The 18,738-nt window shown below is 44.0% G+C and overlaps 2 protein-coding genes across 2 annotated transcripts; both read right to left on the reverse strand.

Annotated features, from left to right (window-relative positions):
* Positions 1-435: 435 nt before the first annotated feature.
* On the reverse strand, positions 436-7,996 carry C6H11orf16 (chromosome 6 C11orf16 homolog). The gene is made up of 6 exons (XM_069470559.1): positions 7,986-7,996; positions 7,129-7,313; positions 5,741-5,897; positions 3,857-4,091; positions 2,594-3,259; positions 436-635 (listed from the first exon to the last, which is right to left on the reverse strand). The coding sequence occupies exons 2-6, from the start codon at positions 7,293-7,295 to the stop codon at positions 436-438; spliced, it is 1,425 nt and encodes a 474-aa protein (XP_069326660.1). The 5' UTR covers positions 7,296-7,313; positions 7,986-7,996.
* A 3,622-nt stretch (positions 7,997-11,618) lies between these two features.
* On the reverse strand, positions 11,619-16,484 carry ASCL3 (achaete-scute family bHLH transcription factor 3). Its single transcript, XM_069469543.1, has 2 exons — positions 16,454-16,484; positions 11,619-12,217 (listed from the first exon to the last, which is right to left on the reverse strand). Exon 2 carries the CDS (start codon positions 12,203-12,205, stop codon positions 11,660-11,662), a length of 546 nt encoding a protein of 181 aa, XP_069325644.1. The 5' UTR covers positions 12,206-12,217; positions 16,454-16,484; the 3' UTR covers positions 11,619-11,659.
* Positions 16,485-18,738: the final 2,254 nt, after the last annotated feature.

An 18,738-nucleotide genomic window follows, 5' to 3' on the forward strand; every position in this document is an offset into this window, starting at 1 on the left:
AACATCTCTAAGCTCCAAAGCCAACAGTATTGTTACATCTCCCAGTTTAGTTGCCTCCTGATTCATCTCATGTTGAATGTAACAAGTCTGTCTTCAGGAAAAGTACTGGTATTTTATATGAGGAAAACAAAGTTTTAAGTAGAGCTACATTAACATTCCTAGGGAAGAACAGACTCCCGCGTTCAGAGGGCCGAGTAAAGCAGACCCATGCCCAACTCCACAGGGCAAAGGGTCGTTTAAATGGGGATCCTTATACCCCCCAGAAGCCTATGATGAACTTACTGGGTTCTACAAGCCTTCTAAAATTATATGTATTTTTTTGAGAAAATAGGCCATTGTCAAAGGGGATGTGACCTAAAAAGGTATAAGAACCGTGCAAGGAATCCTTAAGAAGCCCCTTTCCAGCCACTCTGCTTTACCTAGATCCTCAGGACTTTAAGGGGAATTCTTGGCTCTCTGATGTGTCACAATACCCCGACTCAATTTTCTGTGTTCAGCTTCCTCTGGCAGGGTCTGTGGTAGTTTCATGTTGGTGGCTTTCACAGCCAGCTCCTTGGGAGTCCCCACTCCCACAGTTTGTACCCTCTCCTGTCTGTTGTCTTTCTCTTCTCTCTGGATGTTGCAACATCTTGTTCCTAAAGCCAGAAGTCAGTATGTCAAATATGCCACAATTTTGATAGGATTAGTCTTGATACAGGGTAGAACTATATAAAGGATCACTGAACCCCTTTAAGTATCTGTAAGCTCCTAGCATTGTTTTCTATTTTTAAAGAGAAATAAAGTTTGTTAATCATTTCTGGCCATTATGCTTTTGAGAAAGGTTATTATCTGGTACTCAGATTTGGAGTTGGGGGGAAGTTATCAGATGTATTTTTCAAACAGCCAGTAGGAGAAGCAAAGGTAACCAACTGCCACCAGCTGAAAGAGCACCAAAGAAGGATCACAAAGAAGAAGAGATAATAGGATGATAGAAAAACAAGTTTTAAGAAATTGAGCTGGGCGTGGTGACACATGCCTATAGTCCTAGCTACTCGGGAGGCCAAGGCAGGAGGATCGCTTGAGAATAGGAGTTGGAGGCTATAGTGAGCTGAGATCAAGGCACTACACTCCCAGGGCAATAAAGCAAGACCCCGTCTCTAAAACAAAATAGGAAGTAATACTTTTTGAGTTACTTTTAAAACTTACAGACTGAGTCCTGTTTCAGTCACAAGAAGAGAGCATCATGACTCCTGGCAGCTGACAGACACTTGGGCCTCTCCAGGGCTGTCAAAATGACACCGCAACCTCTCGCTGCCATAACCAGAAGTAACAAAGCATGGAGGGCAGAGGATCCCACACAAAAGGCTTCATAAGAGGCAGAGCTCAAGACTGTCAAGCACCAGTACTTGACAGAGCTAATACCAAGTACTGTCAGATCAAGACTGATACCAAGAACCGAATAAATATCAAGCATATTTGGGAGAAGCAAAACAGCACATTTCCTTAAAAGATTACAGAATCTGGAGGGACAAAAGCAAAGCTCTTGTGTTTGTCTCCAGCCCTGGCCCACACGTGGGTTTATGTGCTTCATCTTCACTCGTTAGCTGTGGCGGGCAGTACAGCATCTGTGACAAGGGCTGGGAAGGGCCCCTTTCTCCACATCACATCTCAGGCATGTTCTCCATGTATTTGGGAGAACATGCCCAAGACGGGGGCAAGGGTGAAATCCTCATGGGCTAAGCCGTCCTTCTGGCTGAGCAGCTGTACTAGAAGTAGGGCAATGGCTTCAAATAAGGACCCACAAGGGGACCTAGTATGGGCAGTGCCTGGAGATCCCTAAACCCTTAGCAGTGGTGTCCCTTAGCCTTCATGGCATCCCTGCCCCAAATACCCCTTCACTGAACATTGAGTCAGTGACCCCAGGGCCCAGGAATCTCATCGAGCCAGGCTCCTCCTCTACACAGCTCTGCCAGCCAACTTGGGCTTCCACTCTTTCTGGGTCCCGCTGGGAATTTAGACAGGATGTGTGTGATGAGGCAGATCAATGACAGATTTGAGATCCCCAAACCTACCAGGGCATGCCCCACAGTTCTCAGCTCCAGGAAGTGTAGTTTGGGGATGGCTGCAGGCTGCTGACCACAGCCTCCAAGGAGGAACAATAGTGCCCTGGTACTTCCCACGCTGACTTACTAGGGGGCCATCTGGGGAGCAGGGCCAGCTGACCAGCGCTGAAGGACAGTGTCTGTGCTTCTCAGGGCATCGGCTCTATTCAACACCTGCAGGCATTCTGACTATTCATCTAGAGAAAAATCAAGGCCTCCAAGAAAAAGGGTGGGGCAAAAACAGTGGCAGCGCCCTGTCAGTAGAGACTAGTGAAGACAGGAAAAGACAGGCATTCAATAGGAGTGCAAGGCTTAGCGCAGACATCAGCCTACCCTTCCTCTCTTGCTGGGCCTGAAAGGGAAACCTGCCATTTCCTTTTAGCACGGTCTCCCCTTCCGCATAAGCAGACTCTCAAGTTATTACTTCGATCCCAACAGAGTGGACATGTGCCTCAGATTCCTAAGGAGCCTCCGTCCCTGCCTTATGAGACAAGCCCACACCCTTGGTATACCTGGCTTCCCAGGGCGCGGCTCAAGCCCGTTTCTCCTCCAATACCTCCACTCAGGCCGGCAGAGGCCACTCTGCCTCGGAGACTTCTCTAGAAGGATGGGGTCTGTGTTGACTGCGCTGTTTGCCATCAGTTTCTGGGGAAGGCCCATCTCCAGATCATTCTCCAAATCTTCTTCTTCAGAGGAGGAGGTGGACGAGGAGGAGGAGGAGGAGAAAGAAAGAGCCACGGGAGCAGGCACTGCTACTTCCTCCTCTTTGGGACCCTCTAGGGGCAAAAGCTGTGCCGTGGGCCTCAGCTCTGACTCTGGAAGTTCTCTGGCTGTGACCTCCGAGGTCCTGGGTAGAGGCCACCAGGTGAGGCCAGCCAAGGGGCAGCAGCAGAGGCAGCCCTGGCGCAGTAGCTGGCAGCAGGTGTGGGGGTGGCAAGGAGGGCACAGGGTCGGAGTGCCCAGAGGAAGCCCACTGGCGATGCATCCGGTGGCCGGCCCTAGCAGAGAGCAGCAAGGGGCCCTGCAGGGGGGACTGGGGTGCTCCCTGGTGAAAGACTTGTGCAGCCTCTCCACAGCCTTCTTCCAGAAAGCAGGGGTCACCCACTGGACCTCACCTAGAGGCACTTTAGCTGTTCTGCCATTCCAGAAGTGAACAGTGATTTCTTCTTCCTTTGATGCTATATAACAGAAAAGGGCAACATTTTGTTACAGTTACCTCTTCCTAATCAGGGGATAAGTGTCCTCCTATCCCCAAAGGCTCCATTCCCCTCACCTGTGCCATTTTTACCACCACTTCTGGGTGGACTTGCATGAGCCTCCCTACCCCTGGACTACGAGGTGACCTGAAGAGGCCCATTTCATGTCAAAATTGAAATGCATCCTCAGAAGCCTCCTCCTGTCATTTTCTGGATTACAATGGTGCCGACTGGCCCTGCAGAAGAGGACTGTTGGGCCCAGAGGCCTTGGTGACAAATGGGTCATGAATTCCAGTGTGAACCCAGGGTAACCCCACCACACCATGGTACATAAAACAACATAGTAGTTTTAGGCCATTTTCCCTGATTCAAAAAAAAAAAAGGCATTTTATAATCTGAAAGATATGATTTGTATATCTGTTGCTGCTCCAGCATTAAACAGCAGGCAAGGGGGAAGGGATTCTCTCTGTAATGCCTCCAAGACCCCCAGGCTGTGGAGACACCCTTTGCTCTCTCCTCTGGCTTGATCACCAGCCTGGCTCCTTCTGGGGACCGATTAGTCAGAGCAGCTTCCCTTACCTCTCTGGGGGTCTCTCGCCTCCAAGCCCAAGACAACAGTGCCAGGGCCATATCGCTGTCGGTCTGGCTCCCAGGGCGCTAGCACCTTGTCCCCCAGGTGCAGTGCGTATCCCACAGATGGTGAGAGCGGAACGACGTCTTCTTCTAAGACCACATTCTGCTGCCGAGCTGGCAGCTTTGGGCCTGTGACTCGGGGAGCCTCGTATTCCACAAGCAGGGTCCCCTGTCTCTCCAGCTGGGGGGAAGAAAACACTCAGAATAAGATCTGGCATTAGAAAGCACAACAGGGAGCACCCAGGTTCCCTGTGATGCCCCAGAACCAGGCCCTGCGGGGCTTCCTTACAGTGAGGGCCACCTACTAAAAATGACAGGTGCTGCGTGGAGCCAATTATAGCAAGACTGGGTTGCAGGTGCTCTTCCTCCACCTCTTCTTGCCACAGGCAACTCTTGATTACTCCCAGCCTTTCCCTGTTAATTCTCTGCCTTTTCCTGCTTTTCTTCCCTCCTACCAAGTTTTCAGCCTGCAATTCCCAGGAGTAACCTCTCTGGATCTTCCCCCAATGTGCTCCCTTCCTCCCAACACCCCAAGACATGTTGTTCCTGTGTCCAAGAGCAACTAGGGATGGTTTCTTATTCATCTCTGAGGCCCGTATGGGCAAGGAGTGGTTGCGGCCATCGGGCAGCCCTCAGTGCTACCCTCAGGGTCAATAAGGAAAGGCTTAGCTAAGCAAATGAATAACATCAAAGAGAGGACAGGAGAGGTGCTTAAGCTAATTAAACGTACAAGCTGTTTTGAGTACTCAGTATGAAGAGAAATGAAGTCTGGTAACAAATTATTTTCATCAAATCACTAGACAGAACCTGTATTTGAGCAGAACTCTGCTAACACTTAATTTTGAATTCCACATTATTTACTTGAAAATAATAAAATGACTTTTGATTGGAAATTCTGTAATTCGCAGTTTTTGAGAATTCACATTAGTCTTCCTTCATGGATCCATATGCACAAAATCTGACTCTGAAAAGAAGAGAAAAATCCCCAAAACGTAAGTAGCCACTGAAGTAAAGCCCAGGCCTGGCTGGCAGCATGCCAGGAAGGAGCTTCTCTGTACACCAGCACACGTGTGCATGTGGGCAAACACTGTGTACGCCAGCACACGTGTGCACATGGGCAAACATGTTCTGTTCCTGTTTCCCTTAGGCTGGTGCCCATAATTCAACACACTGAACTTTCCTGAAGAAAGTACTTTTAATGTAAATTTTCTTCTCTGTTATGGATTGAATGATGTTCCCACCCTCCCTGCACCCTACCCCCCCAAATTCCTGTGTTGAAGCCTTAGCCCTCTGTACCTCAGAATGTGACCTTATTTGGGAATAGGGTCATTGCAGATGGAATTAGTTAAGATGAGGTCATAAGTATAGCAGGTCCCTAATCCAATATGACTGATGTCCTTATAAAAGGGGGAAATTTGGACACACTCAGGAAGAATGCCCTGTGAAGTTAAAGGCAGAAATCAGGGTGGTATTTCTATAAGCTAAGGAACTCTGATTGCCAGCAAACCACCAGATGCTGGGAGACAGGCGTGGGACAGATTCTTCCTCACAGCCCTCAGAAAAAACCAACCTTGCCAATACTTGGACTTCTGGCTTCCAGAAATGTAAGACAATAAATCTCTGTTGTTAAAGCCACTCAGTTTGTGGCATCTTATTATGCAGCCCTAGCAAACGCATACACTCACAGGTTCGCTTCTACAACGTAGCCATGGAAGGTCTGTGCTTACCCACAAAACCAAACTTCTGGACACACGCAGCTAAGGCACATCAGGTATGACAGGGCCCACCCAGAGGAGCGTGCCAGGGAGATGCTGGGGGTCAGGGACTTGCCTCAGGAGCGGCCTTTATCTGAGCCCGGTAATAGCAGCCATCTGGTTCCCTTCTTGCCAGGACCCATGTGTCGGCAGCATCTCCAGCTCTTCCCAGCCAGTCTGGCCCCTGCCATGCTGGGTCAGCACGGTGGAGACACGGGTGATAAGAGGCACACCTGGAAAAAAGCAAACAGAATTAGGGGGTGGAGAACACCAAGCCCTAAAAACATCAAGAAACACATTTCACAGTTAGATCTGAGGTGCACCACGGCACATGTATGATATACGAGGGTATGTGGAACAGAAATCCACATGGAAGTGGCAATCTGTGACTTCTGGTAAGATAAGGGAAACTTTTGGGAGGAGCAGAAGGAGAATATAGTGTCAGGAACCATCATTTGTGCACTGAGAATTGTTTCCAGGTGACTAAGCTGTAATTAGCTGTGATGTATTCAAGTTAATTAATGCTCGTTCTGAGACTAGACAACAGAACAGGAAAGATTGCCGAGAAGGTTAATGCTAGGGTGGTGTGTGGATTCCAGGATGGCATTGCCAAAGGAGCAAAAGAGTAAGGCCACTTGGTACACTGTGGGGTCAGAGGGATGAGGAAGTTATCTAGCAGGGACAACACAGAGGAACTAACTGAGGAGTCGTGGGACAGTAAAAGGAGAAGCTAGTTCTGGAAAATTTTGTGGGCAAGGCCAGTTGGCCTGGGGGAGTTGTTGAGTCAGGGTTTCGGTTTTTGAAGAAGCTGTTAACTTCATGGGCATGGCTGAATACAAAGATGCTTAACTCCGGCCTTGAACACAATAGTCCACGTAGATGAATCAAGAAAGGGAGCGATTAAAGACCATTCCAGCTGGCATGACCCTAACCTGGGCAGCCTGAGTTGAGTGGCATGGACATGAGTCACTGGAACTGCACAGTTCCTATGTGCATTACGCTGAGCTCCTTGACCCTCCTGCATTCACCCTTTAGACAGCTGACTACTGAGGGATACTGAGGGAACCTGAGGAGGTACCTGGAGATCCCGCCTTAGTTGTTGGTTACAGAAACTCTAATTTCTCATGTGGTGCCACAGCAAGTCTCATAGTTGATGGTAAAATGAGCTGGAAACTTTGTAACTGGTCATCCCTGATTGCCTCCTCTCACTCATGCCAACTGTGACATCCGTGATTCTGCTACAAGGCGGGACAAAAGCTAGGTCAACCCTGGGGGTAACTGAGGGCACAGTTTAGGCTGCAGTAATACATTTATACCCTGTGCAAGTCACAGGCCAAACAGTAGAGAATCCTTTCAGCCTTCCCAGGACACAAGTCCTCTCCCTCATGGTACACCGCCAAGAGCCAGAAACAAAGGAAGAAAACGTGGGTATCCCACTTCCTCCAGAGGGGCAGAGACTCGTACCTTGTGGGGGGCTGGTGCCTGGTGAGCCAGGGTGCTCGGAGCGCAAAAGGGCAGGTGAAGGAGAGGTCCCAGAGTGGAGCAGCATGGTCCCAGCAAGGGGCCTTCAGAGTTGTGGCCACGCTGCAGTATTTGGGCAAAGGCATCCCAAGTCCGGTGGAGGAGTCCATGGCCTTCCGAGGAACCACCTGAGAACAAGCACCACCATTACCCAAGCTGCAGCTCACAGCCAGCAGAGGGGTCTGGGTGGGGAAGGGCCCAGCTCTGCACTTAGCTGCCTCTCTGGGGACAGCTGCACCCACGCAGGGCCCCACCTGCTTCTGCAGACCCTCAGTTTCTTCCTCGAATCACTTGCTCAGGGACCCCAGCTTAGGAAAGAGGGGAGGGGTTGAAAGCAAGAGCTCTTTCTGATTTTAGAGAAACCCAGCTTTAAATCCTTCTTCACAGCCTGCTGGCTGCGTGCTCACTTAACCTCTGCACTGCAGTTAATATATGGAAAGCACCTGGCACCTAAGTGGCCCAATATATATGTTAGTTTTTTCCTCCTTCCTCCTTCCTCCTCCCCAGTGGCATTGCCAAAGAGGTTAACATTCTCCTCTGAAGATAAAAATCACTCTTCCCTTTGATGACAAACTGACCCCTAACCAAAGCCACATACTCCTCTTCTAACCTGGTCACCTACATGACTAATTTTGGCCTCAGGTGAGCTGAGATCTCAGGGCTATCACCTCCGTAGGCCTGTTCAGAGGCAACAGCTGCCACTCAGGGCCCAAAATCAAACTCTACTGCCCCAACCCACCAGAACCCTGTTAGGGTCTGCCCCTGCCCAAGTCCACAGGTGTGACCGCAAAAGGACTTACCCACAGCCCCAAATTCCTGGCCTCCACCTCAGACTTAGTTCCCTTCTGGCAGTTGGGGCTCAGGGGCTCAGCCCAACTGATTCTTGGTTGCCAAGCAGGTTGCCACAGACACAGGAACGCTGTGGCTAGTGAGCGCACTGAGCATGTGCAGACGGGTGGCAGGAAGCCTTAGGAGGCATGGTAGGAGAAGGGAGGGACTAGAGAGCGAGGAGGGAGAGGGTGAGAAAGGCCCAAGAAACCTCAATTCCCCAAAGGACTCTTCAGGCAGCCAGAAGAGTCAGCCTTGGTGGGAAGCCCTCTTGGATCCCAGGGGAGCCCTGTAAGGGAGGAGGCCGAGCCCTGCAGAGACTGGGGGCTATTGATCTGCCTGCACTCTGTGCAGACTCGGGGCTGCTTCGGGGCGGGGGGAGCCACTGACTGGCCTGGGTCTCCAAGATGAAATTTGCCTACAGTTTAAAACTAAACAACCAAAGGTGTGGGCATGTTTGTCTGTAACAGACAGGACTCTACTGAGGAGCAGAGGTGTTGTGACCATTTGGAGTTAGGGGAGTGGACACTGGTGACCAAAGGAACAGAAGTCTAGATTCTGCTCTTATTGGAACACCCATAGGAGAAGGCTAGTGTTTTTCAGGCATCTGACAGTCATTGCGTAGTGGTTGTGTGCCTGGTACTGTGTTCAGTGGCAAATACCAGAAAAGTATGCAGGCACATTTGTGGGTGTCCCTCACCTCCACTCCTCCCTTCCACCAGTTCCTGTCTCTGTTTGCGTAGCCATGTGGATAGAGAGGCTAACTTACCCTGCTCCAGGAGTGAAATGTGTGTCAATCTGCCCATGCCATCCCTCTGGCCACAGGGATTGGTTAGGCAGGGGCATGTTCCTGAGCCTCTCAAATCAGAACCCATCTCCCTTTTGTTGGGAATCCTGAGAAATAGATTTTCTTTTTCTTCCTATGTGCATAAATAAGAAAGTATATAGTTCTGAGAGCTTCTGACAGCCTTTTTGGAACACTGAAGCTATTCCCAGGGACAGTCAGAGAGGATAGACCTAAAGAAAATGGGTTCTGGCTGGGCGCAGTGGCTCACGCCTATAATCCTAGCACCTGGGAGGCCGAGGCGGGTGGAGTTCGAGACCAGCCTGAGCAAGAGCAAGACTCCGTCTCTACTGAAAATAGAAGGAAATTAGCTGGACAACTAAAAATACATAGGAAAAATTATCCGGGCATGGTGGCGCATGCCTGTAGTCCCAGATACTCGGGAGGCTGAGGCAGAAGGATCGCTTCAGCCCAGGAGTTTGAGGTTGCTGTGAGCTAGGCTGACGCCATAACACTCTAGCCCAGGCAACAGAGCGAGACTCTGTCTCCGAAAAAAAAAAAAGAAAGAAAGAAAAGAAAAAGAAAATGGGTTCTTGGGGACAGTGTTGAGTCCTGTCCAAAGGCAGCCCTACTATTATATGCATTAGTTATATGAGCCAATACATTCCCTTTATTGAGTATGCCAATTTAGATTGAGTTTTCTGTGACTTGCAACCGAAAGCATCCTAACTGATGACTGCCCTCACAGAGCATAGCTTTGCAGTCAGGAGAATGACTGTTGCCCAGGACCATATACCTAAATGCTGAATTATTTGGCACACAAAGTTAGAGTCTAAGAAAGACCAATGAAGTCTCTGGCAGTGAGAGGATTCCTGAATAAGACAGTGGGATTTCAATGGTGGAGGGGAAAATGAGAACATTCCAGTTTGAGTAGGAAGCAAGAGTGAAGAGAGAAGGATGCATTTGCAAGACAGTGATTTTTGTTTTTGGAAGAATGGGTGTCCTGGGAAAACTAAGGTGTGGATATTTGGGATAGGAACAGATTGTAGGGAGCTTTAAAACCAAGCTGATAAATTTAAACAACATGGTAGTCAAAAGAAAGTCATCAGGAAGTTTGAGCAACAAAGTGATATGAAATGCTTTAAGAAAGAGCATCAAAGTGAAGGAGGAGCCAGTTGAGAACAGAGCCCAGGAGGCCAGAGAGGAGACTGTTAACAATGACCCAGACACTGGTGACAGATTGGAATAGGAAAATGCCAACAGCAAGTACTTACTGACACCTGCCTGATTCAAGGATCTTCGCTGGTACTAGGAATATAGGATGAATAAGACTGGGTGAATAATCTTCAAGGAGCTTGCAGTCTCCCGAAGAAGGTAGAGACGGGTGTGGAACGTGTATATAAAGATAACAGGATAAGAACTGCAAGAGAAATATGTACCAAAAAAAAAAAAAAAGGAACAAGTAACAGCTGGGACAGGAAGTTGGGGAAGACTTCACAGAGACATGAAAGTGGAAGTGAGTGTGACAGATAGTGTGGGGGAGTCCTACCTGGGCTTGCAGACAGGTGGGACCTGGGAGTTACGGGAGAAGGAGGAACTGAAGGTAGCCATGGAGAAGAAATAGAGACGTTTTGAAGGCAGACTCCAAGATATGGGGCAGGGACTGCCCTTCCCAGGGGTCAAAGAAAGACCTGGCAGCTGCAAGTTTTCTGACCTAGAGAACCTGGAGAATGGTGAAGCTATGGACAAAACAAGATGATGATAATAATAATAGTGGTTATGAGTACTTATGTGTCAGGCACTGTTAATCCTCATAATAAACACATGGGAGTTATTGTTTTTTTGTTTTTTTTTTTTTGAGACGGAGTCTCTCTTTGTTGCCCGGGCTAGAGTGAGTGCCGTGGCGTCAGTCTAGCTCACAGCAACCTCAAACTCCTGGACTTAAGCGATCCTACTGCCTCAGCCTCCCGAGTAGCTGGGACTACAGGCATGTGCCACCATGCCCGGCTAATTTTTTTTTTGTATATATATATATATATTTTTTAGTTGTCCATATAATTTCTTTCTATTTTTTTAGTAGAGACGGGGTCTCATTCTTGCTCAGGCTGGTCTTGAACTCCTGACCTCGAGCGATCCTCCCGCCTCGGCCTCCTAGAGTGTAGGATTACAGGCGTGAGCCACCGCGCCCGGCCGGGAGTTATTGTTATTACTCTTGTTTTATAGAAGAACCAAGACAGAGGAGATAGCAGAGTTATACTTCAAATTGAGGCAGTTTGATTCCAGAGCCTGTCTTCTTAAACCCTACACTAAGCTGCCTAAGGAAGTCTGTGTGCAGGAAAAAGATGAGTCTGAAATAATTTCAAATAACAACAAGGTTTTTAAACTATAATACTTTTGCTCTAGCCCTGGGACATTTTCCTATCATGATTTCTTATCTACCCCAAAAAGATAAAAATCACCAAACTTTGACAAATTAAGAGAGGTTCATTGTGATTGCTTAGCACAAAGCTTGTGCAAAGTGCACGACAAGCATTGAGCAGTCATTAGTTGTACTTCACATGGTTTTGTGAGAGCTTCTACAGCTGAGACCCCAGGCAAGTGTGTGAGAGGGCAGGGTGAGAGGTACAGAGAGCCCTGGGGACTCCTGCTCCCCTAGAGTTCTTGAAAGAAATGAGCAAAGTGTCTACATAATTTACAGAAAATAATGTTTAGTACCTCTGAAACCCAGGTAAGTAATATACAGCACAGATTTGAGCTATTTTCTACCCACACAGAAATCACATTTAGGACAAACTATTGAATGATGCTGTAAGAGACCCCATTTTGTAAAATTAAAATTCATATCTGTTTTGAAATACTGACTCAAATGATTCTAAAAATAGGGTCAGGGTGGTGGTTGGTGGTTGCCATTATGGAGGAACATTTCCCAGTGTTATTCTTGGTCTCAGCTTTATCAGGGTACAGAAGAGACTGCAGGTAGTTGATGTACTTGATTGCAGCTCTAAGGGTTTCCACTTTGCTGAGTCGTTTCTCCAAATACTCCTCTGGCAGATGATGTCGGAGCTGGGCATAGCCTTCGTTGACACACTTTACCCGCTGCCTTTCCCGCTCATTCCTTTTCCGGATAAAGGCGGGGCCATAGGAGTATTCACATCTTCTGTAATTTGGATAATGTATTGGGAAAGAGATGGGGCAGGGTTCACCGTAATTGTCCATGATCAGGGAGTCACTGGGAAAAGGCAGCAATGGCAGCTCTTCAGAGTAAGGGGATGGCACAGGGGCCTCCGGGTACAGGTGGAAAGTGACCATGGGGTCCAGATAGAAGGACCTGGTCAGTGGCAAGTGGGCAGAATCAGAAAAGACAGGAAGTTTGGCTGGCAGATTAGAATTGGTCCTATTGTCCATCATTTCCTCTTTAACCTGGAAACATAATCAAGTTTATTAATTTGGCTAGATAAAAAGAGAACAGATATCTGCTTTCTTGGAGATCAATATTTTAATGACTTTTCTGCTATGATGACTAGTTTCTGAGCTCACATGGAAAAAACTAGACGGTGTTATAATATTCTGGGTGAAGTAAGAGAGAGGACTTTTTGATGGTACACAGAAATAGCACTACGTAACACTGAATCACCTTGTGGGAAAGTCATGTCATTCCCCTTCAATCTCTTTCAATCCTTGTGATTACAAAGATACAGGCTTAGTCTGGTGAGAATGTGTCTTCCATACCACTAGAATGCTGTCTAGTTCCCCCCGCCCCCAGAATGAAGCCTTCAATGAGCAGTAGTATCTAGCTAGAATTTATTAATAAAATTTTTACTAACTTCTATTTATTGTGAACTATACTAATTTTGCATTTGCAGTAGTGATATAAAGTTCTTCTTAAAATAAATCTACTTGTGTAAAAAATGTGAATTAAAGTTAAGTAAATAATAATACAGGTGGAACACTGACCTAATGATGAACATGAAGGTGTATGCAAATAACTGAAGTTTGGGAAACACTGAAACACAACAATATTCAAATACACGTTGGAGAAATCACAAACTAGTTAATGAACATGCAAACTCACAGGCACAGCCTTCTTAAATAATACCTGTTATGCTAGAGGCAAAACCAAAAATAAAAATAAGAAAGGAATCATTTTTCTTAAATATTCACTATGAGATTTCTTCAAATGAGAAATTTCCTTAACACATTTAAAAAGTCAATTTACAAATTTTTACTTATATAGAACTGTAAATAAATTGAGTAAAATACATCTATATTTAGATATTTAGTTTTTTTTTTTTTTTTTTTTTTTGGAGACAGAGTCTCACTCAATATATTGTCCAGGCTAGAGTGCCGTGGTGTCAGCCTAGCTCACAGCAACCTCAAACTCCTGGGCTCAAGCAATCCTCCTGCCTCAGCCTCCCGAGTAGCTGGGACTACAGGTATGCACCACTATGCCTGGCTAATTTTTTCTACATATTTTTAGTTGTCCAGCTAATTTCTATTTTTTTTAGTAGAGACGGGGTCTCGCTTTTGCTCAGGCTGGTCTTGAACTCTGCGCTCAAACGACTGGCCCACCTCGGCCTCCCAGAGTGCTAGGATTACAGGCATGAGCTACCACGCCTGGCCTATATTTAGTTTTTGTTGTTTTTTTTTTCATGGAACACAAGGACAAAGTATGATAACCTAGGAGGTTCCACACCAACACCTATTCCTTCCTTGTGAATAGATCTACATCCATCTCATTTTTAAAATCATCATTACTTTTTTCCTTTGACTGTAATAATGTAGCCACACTAGATTTTACAGGGGCATTGCAGTTTAATCTGTTAACTGGGAGGCAGGGAGGTGCTATAGTATGTCCTTAGGCAAGTTTTTTTTTGTTTTTTTTTAAGATGGGGTCTTGCTCTCTTGCCCAAGGTAGAGTGCAGCGGTGTCATCATAGCTCACAGCAACCTCAAACTCCTAGGTTCAAGGGATCCTACTGCCTCAGCCTCTCAAATAGCTGGGACCACTACAACCACAATGCCTGGTTAATTTTTCTATTTTAAGTAGAGACAGGTCTCACTCTTGCTCAGGCTGGTCTTGAACTTCTGAGCTCAAGGGATCCTTCCACCTCAGCATCCCATAATGGTAAGAATACAGGCGTGAGCCACCGTGCCCAGCCTATATGTCCTTAAGGCAAGTTTCTTAACCTCTCTGAGCTTTAGCTTTTTCCTATGTTGAGTTGAGATATTAGCTATTCTGCAGGGTGGTTTTGAGGATTCAGTGAAAAAAAAACAACACCACATAATCAACCCTCCACATCTGTGAATTCTGCATCTGTGGATTCAACCAACCATAGATTGAAAATGTTTGAAAAAATAAAAGATGGTTGCATCTGTACTGAACATGTATAGACTTTTTTTCTCTCAACAATATAGTATAACAACTATTTAACATAGCATTTACATTGTATTAGGGTATTATACATAATCTAGAGATGATTTAAAGTATACAGGAGGAGGTACATGGGTTATATGCAAATACTACATCATTTTATATAAGGGACTTAAGCATCTGTGGATTTTGGTATCCAAGGAGGGTTCTAGAACCAATCCCCCACAGATACTGAGGGACAACTGTACCTATAATCCACCAGGCACAAACTCTTTCCTTTTTTCAGAGATGAGTACTTGTGTAGCATCCCTTTCTAAACTGTACCTTATAGAAAACCTGGTTTATATTTTCCTTAACACTGGAGAATCAAAACATTGATCTATCCAAAGCACATGTGTTGGGAGATGAAGAACATACCTAAAATGGAAAAGGAAAAGCAACTTCAAATCTAATGGTGAGCCTCCATAAAAGAAGAAAATATGGCTTTCTGTTAATTTCTCAGGGGGTTGATTTTTCAGCATCTTTAGGAATAAAGGGTTGTTCTCTCTGTTAGGCATATTCAAAGAAAAAGAGGCAAAACAAACACACCCGCAAACAGTCTTAATGTTTATGGGCAAGATTAGATATAATATGGGCACTTGTTTCTCTACCTGACTACAGCAAAAACTCAACAGGGTGCAGCCTTTAAGACCAAAATTCCAGTGTGTTCCAAATCTTGTGAAAAAAATCTATCTAGAATGGCTTCTGACAAGACAAGCGACTATGGAAGTGGGAAGGGCAGCAGGGGAAGGGCGCTGGGGGAGGCATGGGAAGGGTTATACCGAGTCATGGTGAAATAGGCTGAAAAAGGAGCCAATGCCAGGAAAAGTGCTTCTTAGAAGTGGGGGTGGTGGTGAGATAAGTGGGATAGGTCCAATTAAAAATCAAAACAGAGGAACAGGAAATGAAAGATTCCAAATTACTGACCAAATGACCTAAAATAACTAACATAAAACAAAAATCTCTGGAAGATTAAAAACTAGCCAAGATTCTGTCAAAAAGAAAAAGTTGCTGAGAGAAACGAGTTAGGAAATTCCCAAGCCAGGAATTCTAGAGGGTAAGAGATAAAGAACATGTATGGCAGAAGCTGCAAAATGATGGCAAATGGGTTATGGAGCCTGTATTACTACATTTCTGACAACAGCAGAGCCTTATTTTTGCCTATAGCTAACAAGCCAGAATTGATTATTAATATCTCTAATAGGTTACCAAAAAATAAAGCAGATGTCATCAAAACTAATTGCATAATTCTTTTGCATATGGTTTTACCTTGAAAGCTAATTTAAATACTATCTTAAATCTTGACCCGGATGAAATCTGAATGATGTTTACATACCACAGGTAATTAATTAAAACTTTCTAGGTTTTCACAATATTTTGTGTAATTCTTGGAAAAAGAGATAGTGTCTCTGGAGACTCATTGATGAGCAGCTTTTGCTGTTGAGCATTTCCAATAAGTTCACCAATCAATGTAGTAGCATTTAAATATGATCACCTTTTTTTTTCAAAGAAGAATATGTAACCATAAAACAATGGAATAAGAGAGTGAAAAAATGTGGCAATGAAAAGAATCAAAGGAGGAAACAGTGGAGTCTGGATGTGTTTGTAGGAATTGAGTACAAGTTTTTAAAAGAAAGCAACACAGATCATTAGTGCTGGGGCTTCAGAGTTCCAGATACAGGCACAGCTAACACACACCCCTATCTGGGGAAAATCTCAGGTTTCTGTCTTAGAGCTCTTCCGGGCAATAAATGATGAGGTCTTAATGATAAAATCCTAAGAGATTCTGGATACTCTGCTGAGCATAAAAGCTTCAAGTTTCAGAGATACAAAAAAAAAAAAAAAAATCTAGCATATAAAAAACAAACAGCTACAAGTGCACATACAACTGAATTATGGAATGTTAGAGCAGGGAGGAAGCTTAGAGATCCTCTTCTCCAATCCCTCATAGGTTGTGGTAGGTTGCTAAGGTTGCAAAGCTAGTAGCAGAACAGGGGTCAGAACCTAGGTGTCCTGACTTCTAAACCAGGACTCTTTCCACTCCTCGAGATGATTTAATCACCAGCAAGAGATGATTTAATCACCAGCAAAATCTGGATCTTTCATTATATGGGCAGTAACTGACAGTTTAAGATAATGGAATAATCAGCTGCCAAAATTCATCATTTATCAACCATGCCCAGGGATTTTCTTAAAAACCATGTTTTTATTCTCCCCTACAGGCCACTCTTGAGAATAGTCTCTTACCTGAGTTTTGTCGTCAAGATGCTGTATTTTGCTTGGGCTGAGTCAGACTGAACCTGATTTATAGATGATCATTTAGTTACAGTATGCAAAGTAGCTTACAGTTAAACAGAACTGCTTAGTTCTGGTTTGGCTGTTTTTTCTACCTAATATGTAGATATGACAACACATAATCCTAAATAGAAAGGTTTGCTTACAAAACTAGGTACTTGTAACAAATTCTTTTCTTTAAAGAATGCTTCCCCCGATTCATCTGGGTTATATGATATTATATCAAAATTATTTATGGGAAATATCTGTACGTAATCATTTCATAATGTGCAAATATTGGTCAATATTCTTTTATTAATAGAGATTAAGGCCAGAACTAGGATGGTCCATATGAACTTTCATCTTTTTTTTAATACCTATTCTATTTTTTCCTCTTAAATAGACTTTATTTTTTAAAGTTTTTGATTCACAGCAAAATGGAACAGAAAGTACAGAGAGTTCCCGTATACTCCCTGTCCCCAGACATGTACAGTATTAACACCCCACAACCATAGTGGCACCTTTGTTAGAACTGATGAACCCACATTGACATCATTATCACCCAAAGTCCATTGTTTACATTCGGGTTCACTCTTGGTATTATACATTTACATTTTATGGGTTTTAACAAATATATGACATGTATCCACCATTGTAGTATCACACAGAATAGTTTCACTGCCCTAAACATCCTCTGTGGTCTGGCTATTCAATCCTCTCTCCTCCCTAACCCCTAGCAACCACTGTTCCTTTTACTGTCTCCATGGTTTTGGCTTTTCTAGAATGTCACATAGTTGGAATTATACCATATGTAGCCTTTTCATATTGGCTTCTTTCACTTAGTAATATGCATTTGAGGTTCTTCCATGTCTTTTCATGGTTTGAGAGCTCATTTTTTTTTTTTAGTGCTGAATGACATTCCATTGTCTAAATATACCAAAATTTATTTATCCCTTCATCTACTGAAGGACATCTTGCTTGTTTCCAAGTTCTGGCAATTATGAATAAAGCTGCTATAAATATCCGTGTGCAGGTTTTTGTGTGGACATAAGATTTGTTTGGGTAATTATTAATACTAAAGAGTGTGATTGCTTGATCATATATTTAGTTTTGCAAGAAACTGCCAAACTCTCTTCCAAAGTTGCCGTATCATTTTGCATTCCCATCAGCAATAAATGAAAGTTCCTTTTGCTTCATATCCTCCAGAGCATTTGTTGTTATGTTCTGATTTTGGCCATGCTAATAGAGTAGTAGTATCTCCTTGTTTTAATTTGCATTTCCCTGACTACATGATGTAGAGAATCTTTTCATATGCTTATTTGACATCTGTGTGTCTTTTTTTTTAATGCTATATATATTTAAAATATATGATAAATTTCATAATACACAGATTCAAATATATGTATATTTTTATTAAATAATAAATCTTACTTTCAAAAACTAATATGATTGTCAAGTCTCCATTGAATTCACGGTAATTTCAGGTAATTTTAATCCAATTATCCCTTTGTGTGGAAAGTATAAAGGAAAAGAGAAAGAAATAGGTTAGGGTCAAATTGAAAGAGAACCAAAAGCACTCTTCAGTTGAAAAAATATATATATATAAAAAAAAGAGCTACCATTCTCTATTGTGAATCAGAAAACAAAAATCATGAAGAGGAAGTTGAAAAGCAGAAAAAAGGAATTCAAAACTGGGAAGAATAAAGGAGAGGATAAAATCCTAAGATTAACCTCCAATGTGATTTATCCAACTACAATTAATATTATAAAAGTCAGAACAAAATTGAGAGGTGTCTGTTAAGGACTTCCGCCCATTTTTTAAATCAAATTTTTTGTTTTCTTCTTGAGTTTTAAGTGTTCTTTGTGTATTCTGGATAATAGTCCTTTATCAGGTATGTCTTTTGCAAATATTTTCTCCTGAATCTGTGGCTTGTCTCTTCATGCTCTTGATAGCATCTTTCATAGAAGTTTTAAAGTTGAATAAAGTCTATCTTATCAATTATTTCTTTCAAGGATTGTTGACTTTGGTATTCTAGCTAGAAAATCATCACCATCTAGATTTCCTTTTCTAGAAGTTTTATAGTTTTAGATTTTACATGTAGGCTTATGATCCATTTTCAGTTAATTTTTGAGAAGAGTGTAAGGTCTGTGTCTAGATTCACTTTTTTTTTGCATGTGGATGTCCAGTTGTTCTAGCACCATTTGTTGAAAAGACTATCTTTTCTCCATTGTATTGCTTTTGCTCCTTTGTCAAAGAT

Source organism: Eulemur rufifrons, chromosome 6 (genome assembly GCF_041146395.1).
Source record: "Eulemur rufifrons isolate Redbay chromosome 6, OSU_ERuf_1, whole genome shotgun sequence".
Lineage (NCBI taxonomy): Eukaryota > Metazoa > Chordata > Mammalia > Primates > Lemuridae > Eulemur > Eulemur rufifrons.

Bases quoted from the DNA above. Each gene is read 5' to 3' on its own strand.
- C6H11orf16 (XM_069470559.1), bottom strand. From the start codon at position 7,295: ATGGACTCCTCCACCGGACTTGGGATGCCTTTGCCCAAATACTGCAGC. The intron at 5,898-7,128 runs GTACGAGTCTCT...GCTTTTTTCCAG, and splicing joins AGGCACCAGCCCCCCACAAG to GTGTGCCTCTTATCACCCGT. The intron at 4,092-5,740 runs GCAAGTCCCTGA...TCTTCCCCCCAG, and splicing joins AGATAAAGGCCGCTCCTGAG to CTGGAGAGACAGGGGACCCT.
- ASCL3 (XM_069469543.1), bottom strand. From the start codon at position 12,205: ATGATGGACAATAGGACCAATTCTAATCTGCCAGCCAAACTTCCTGTC.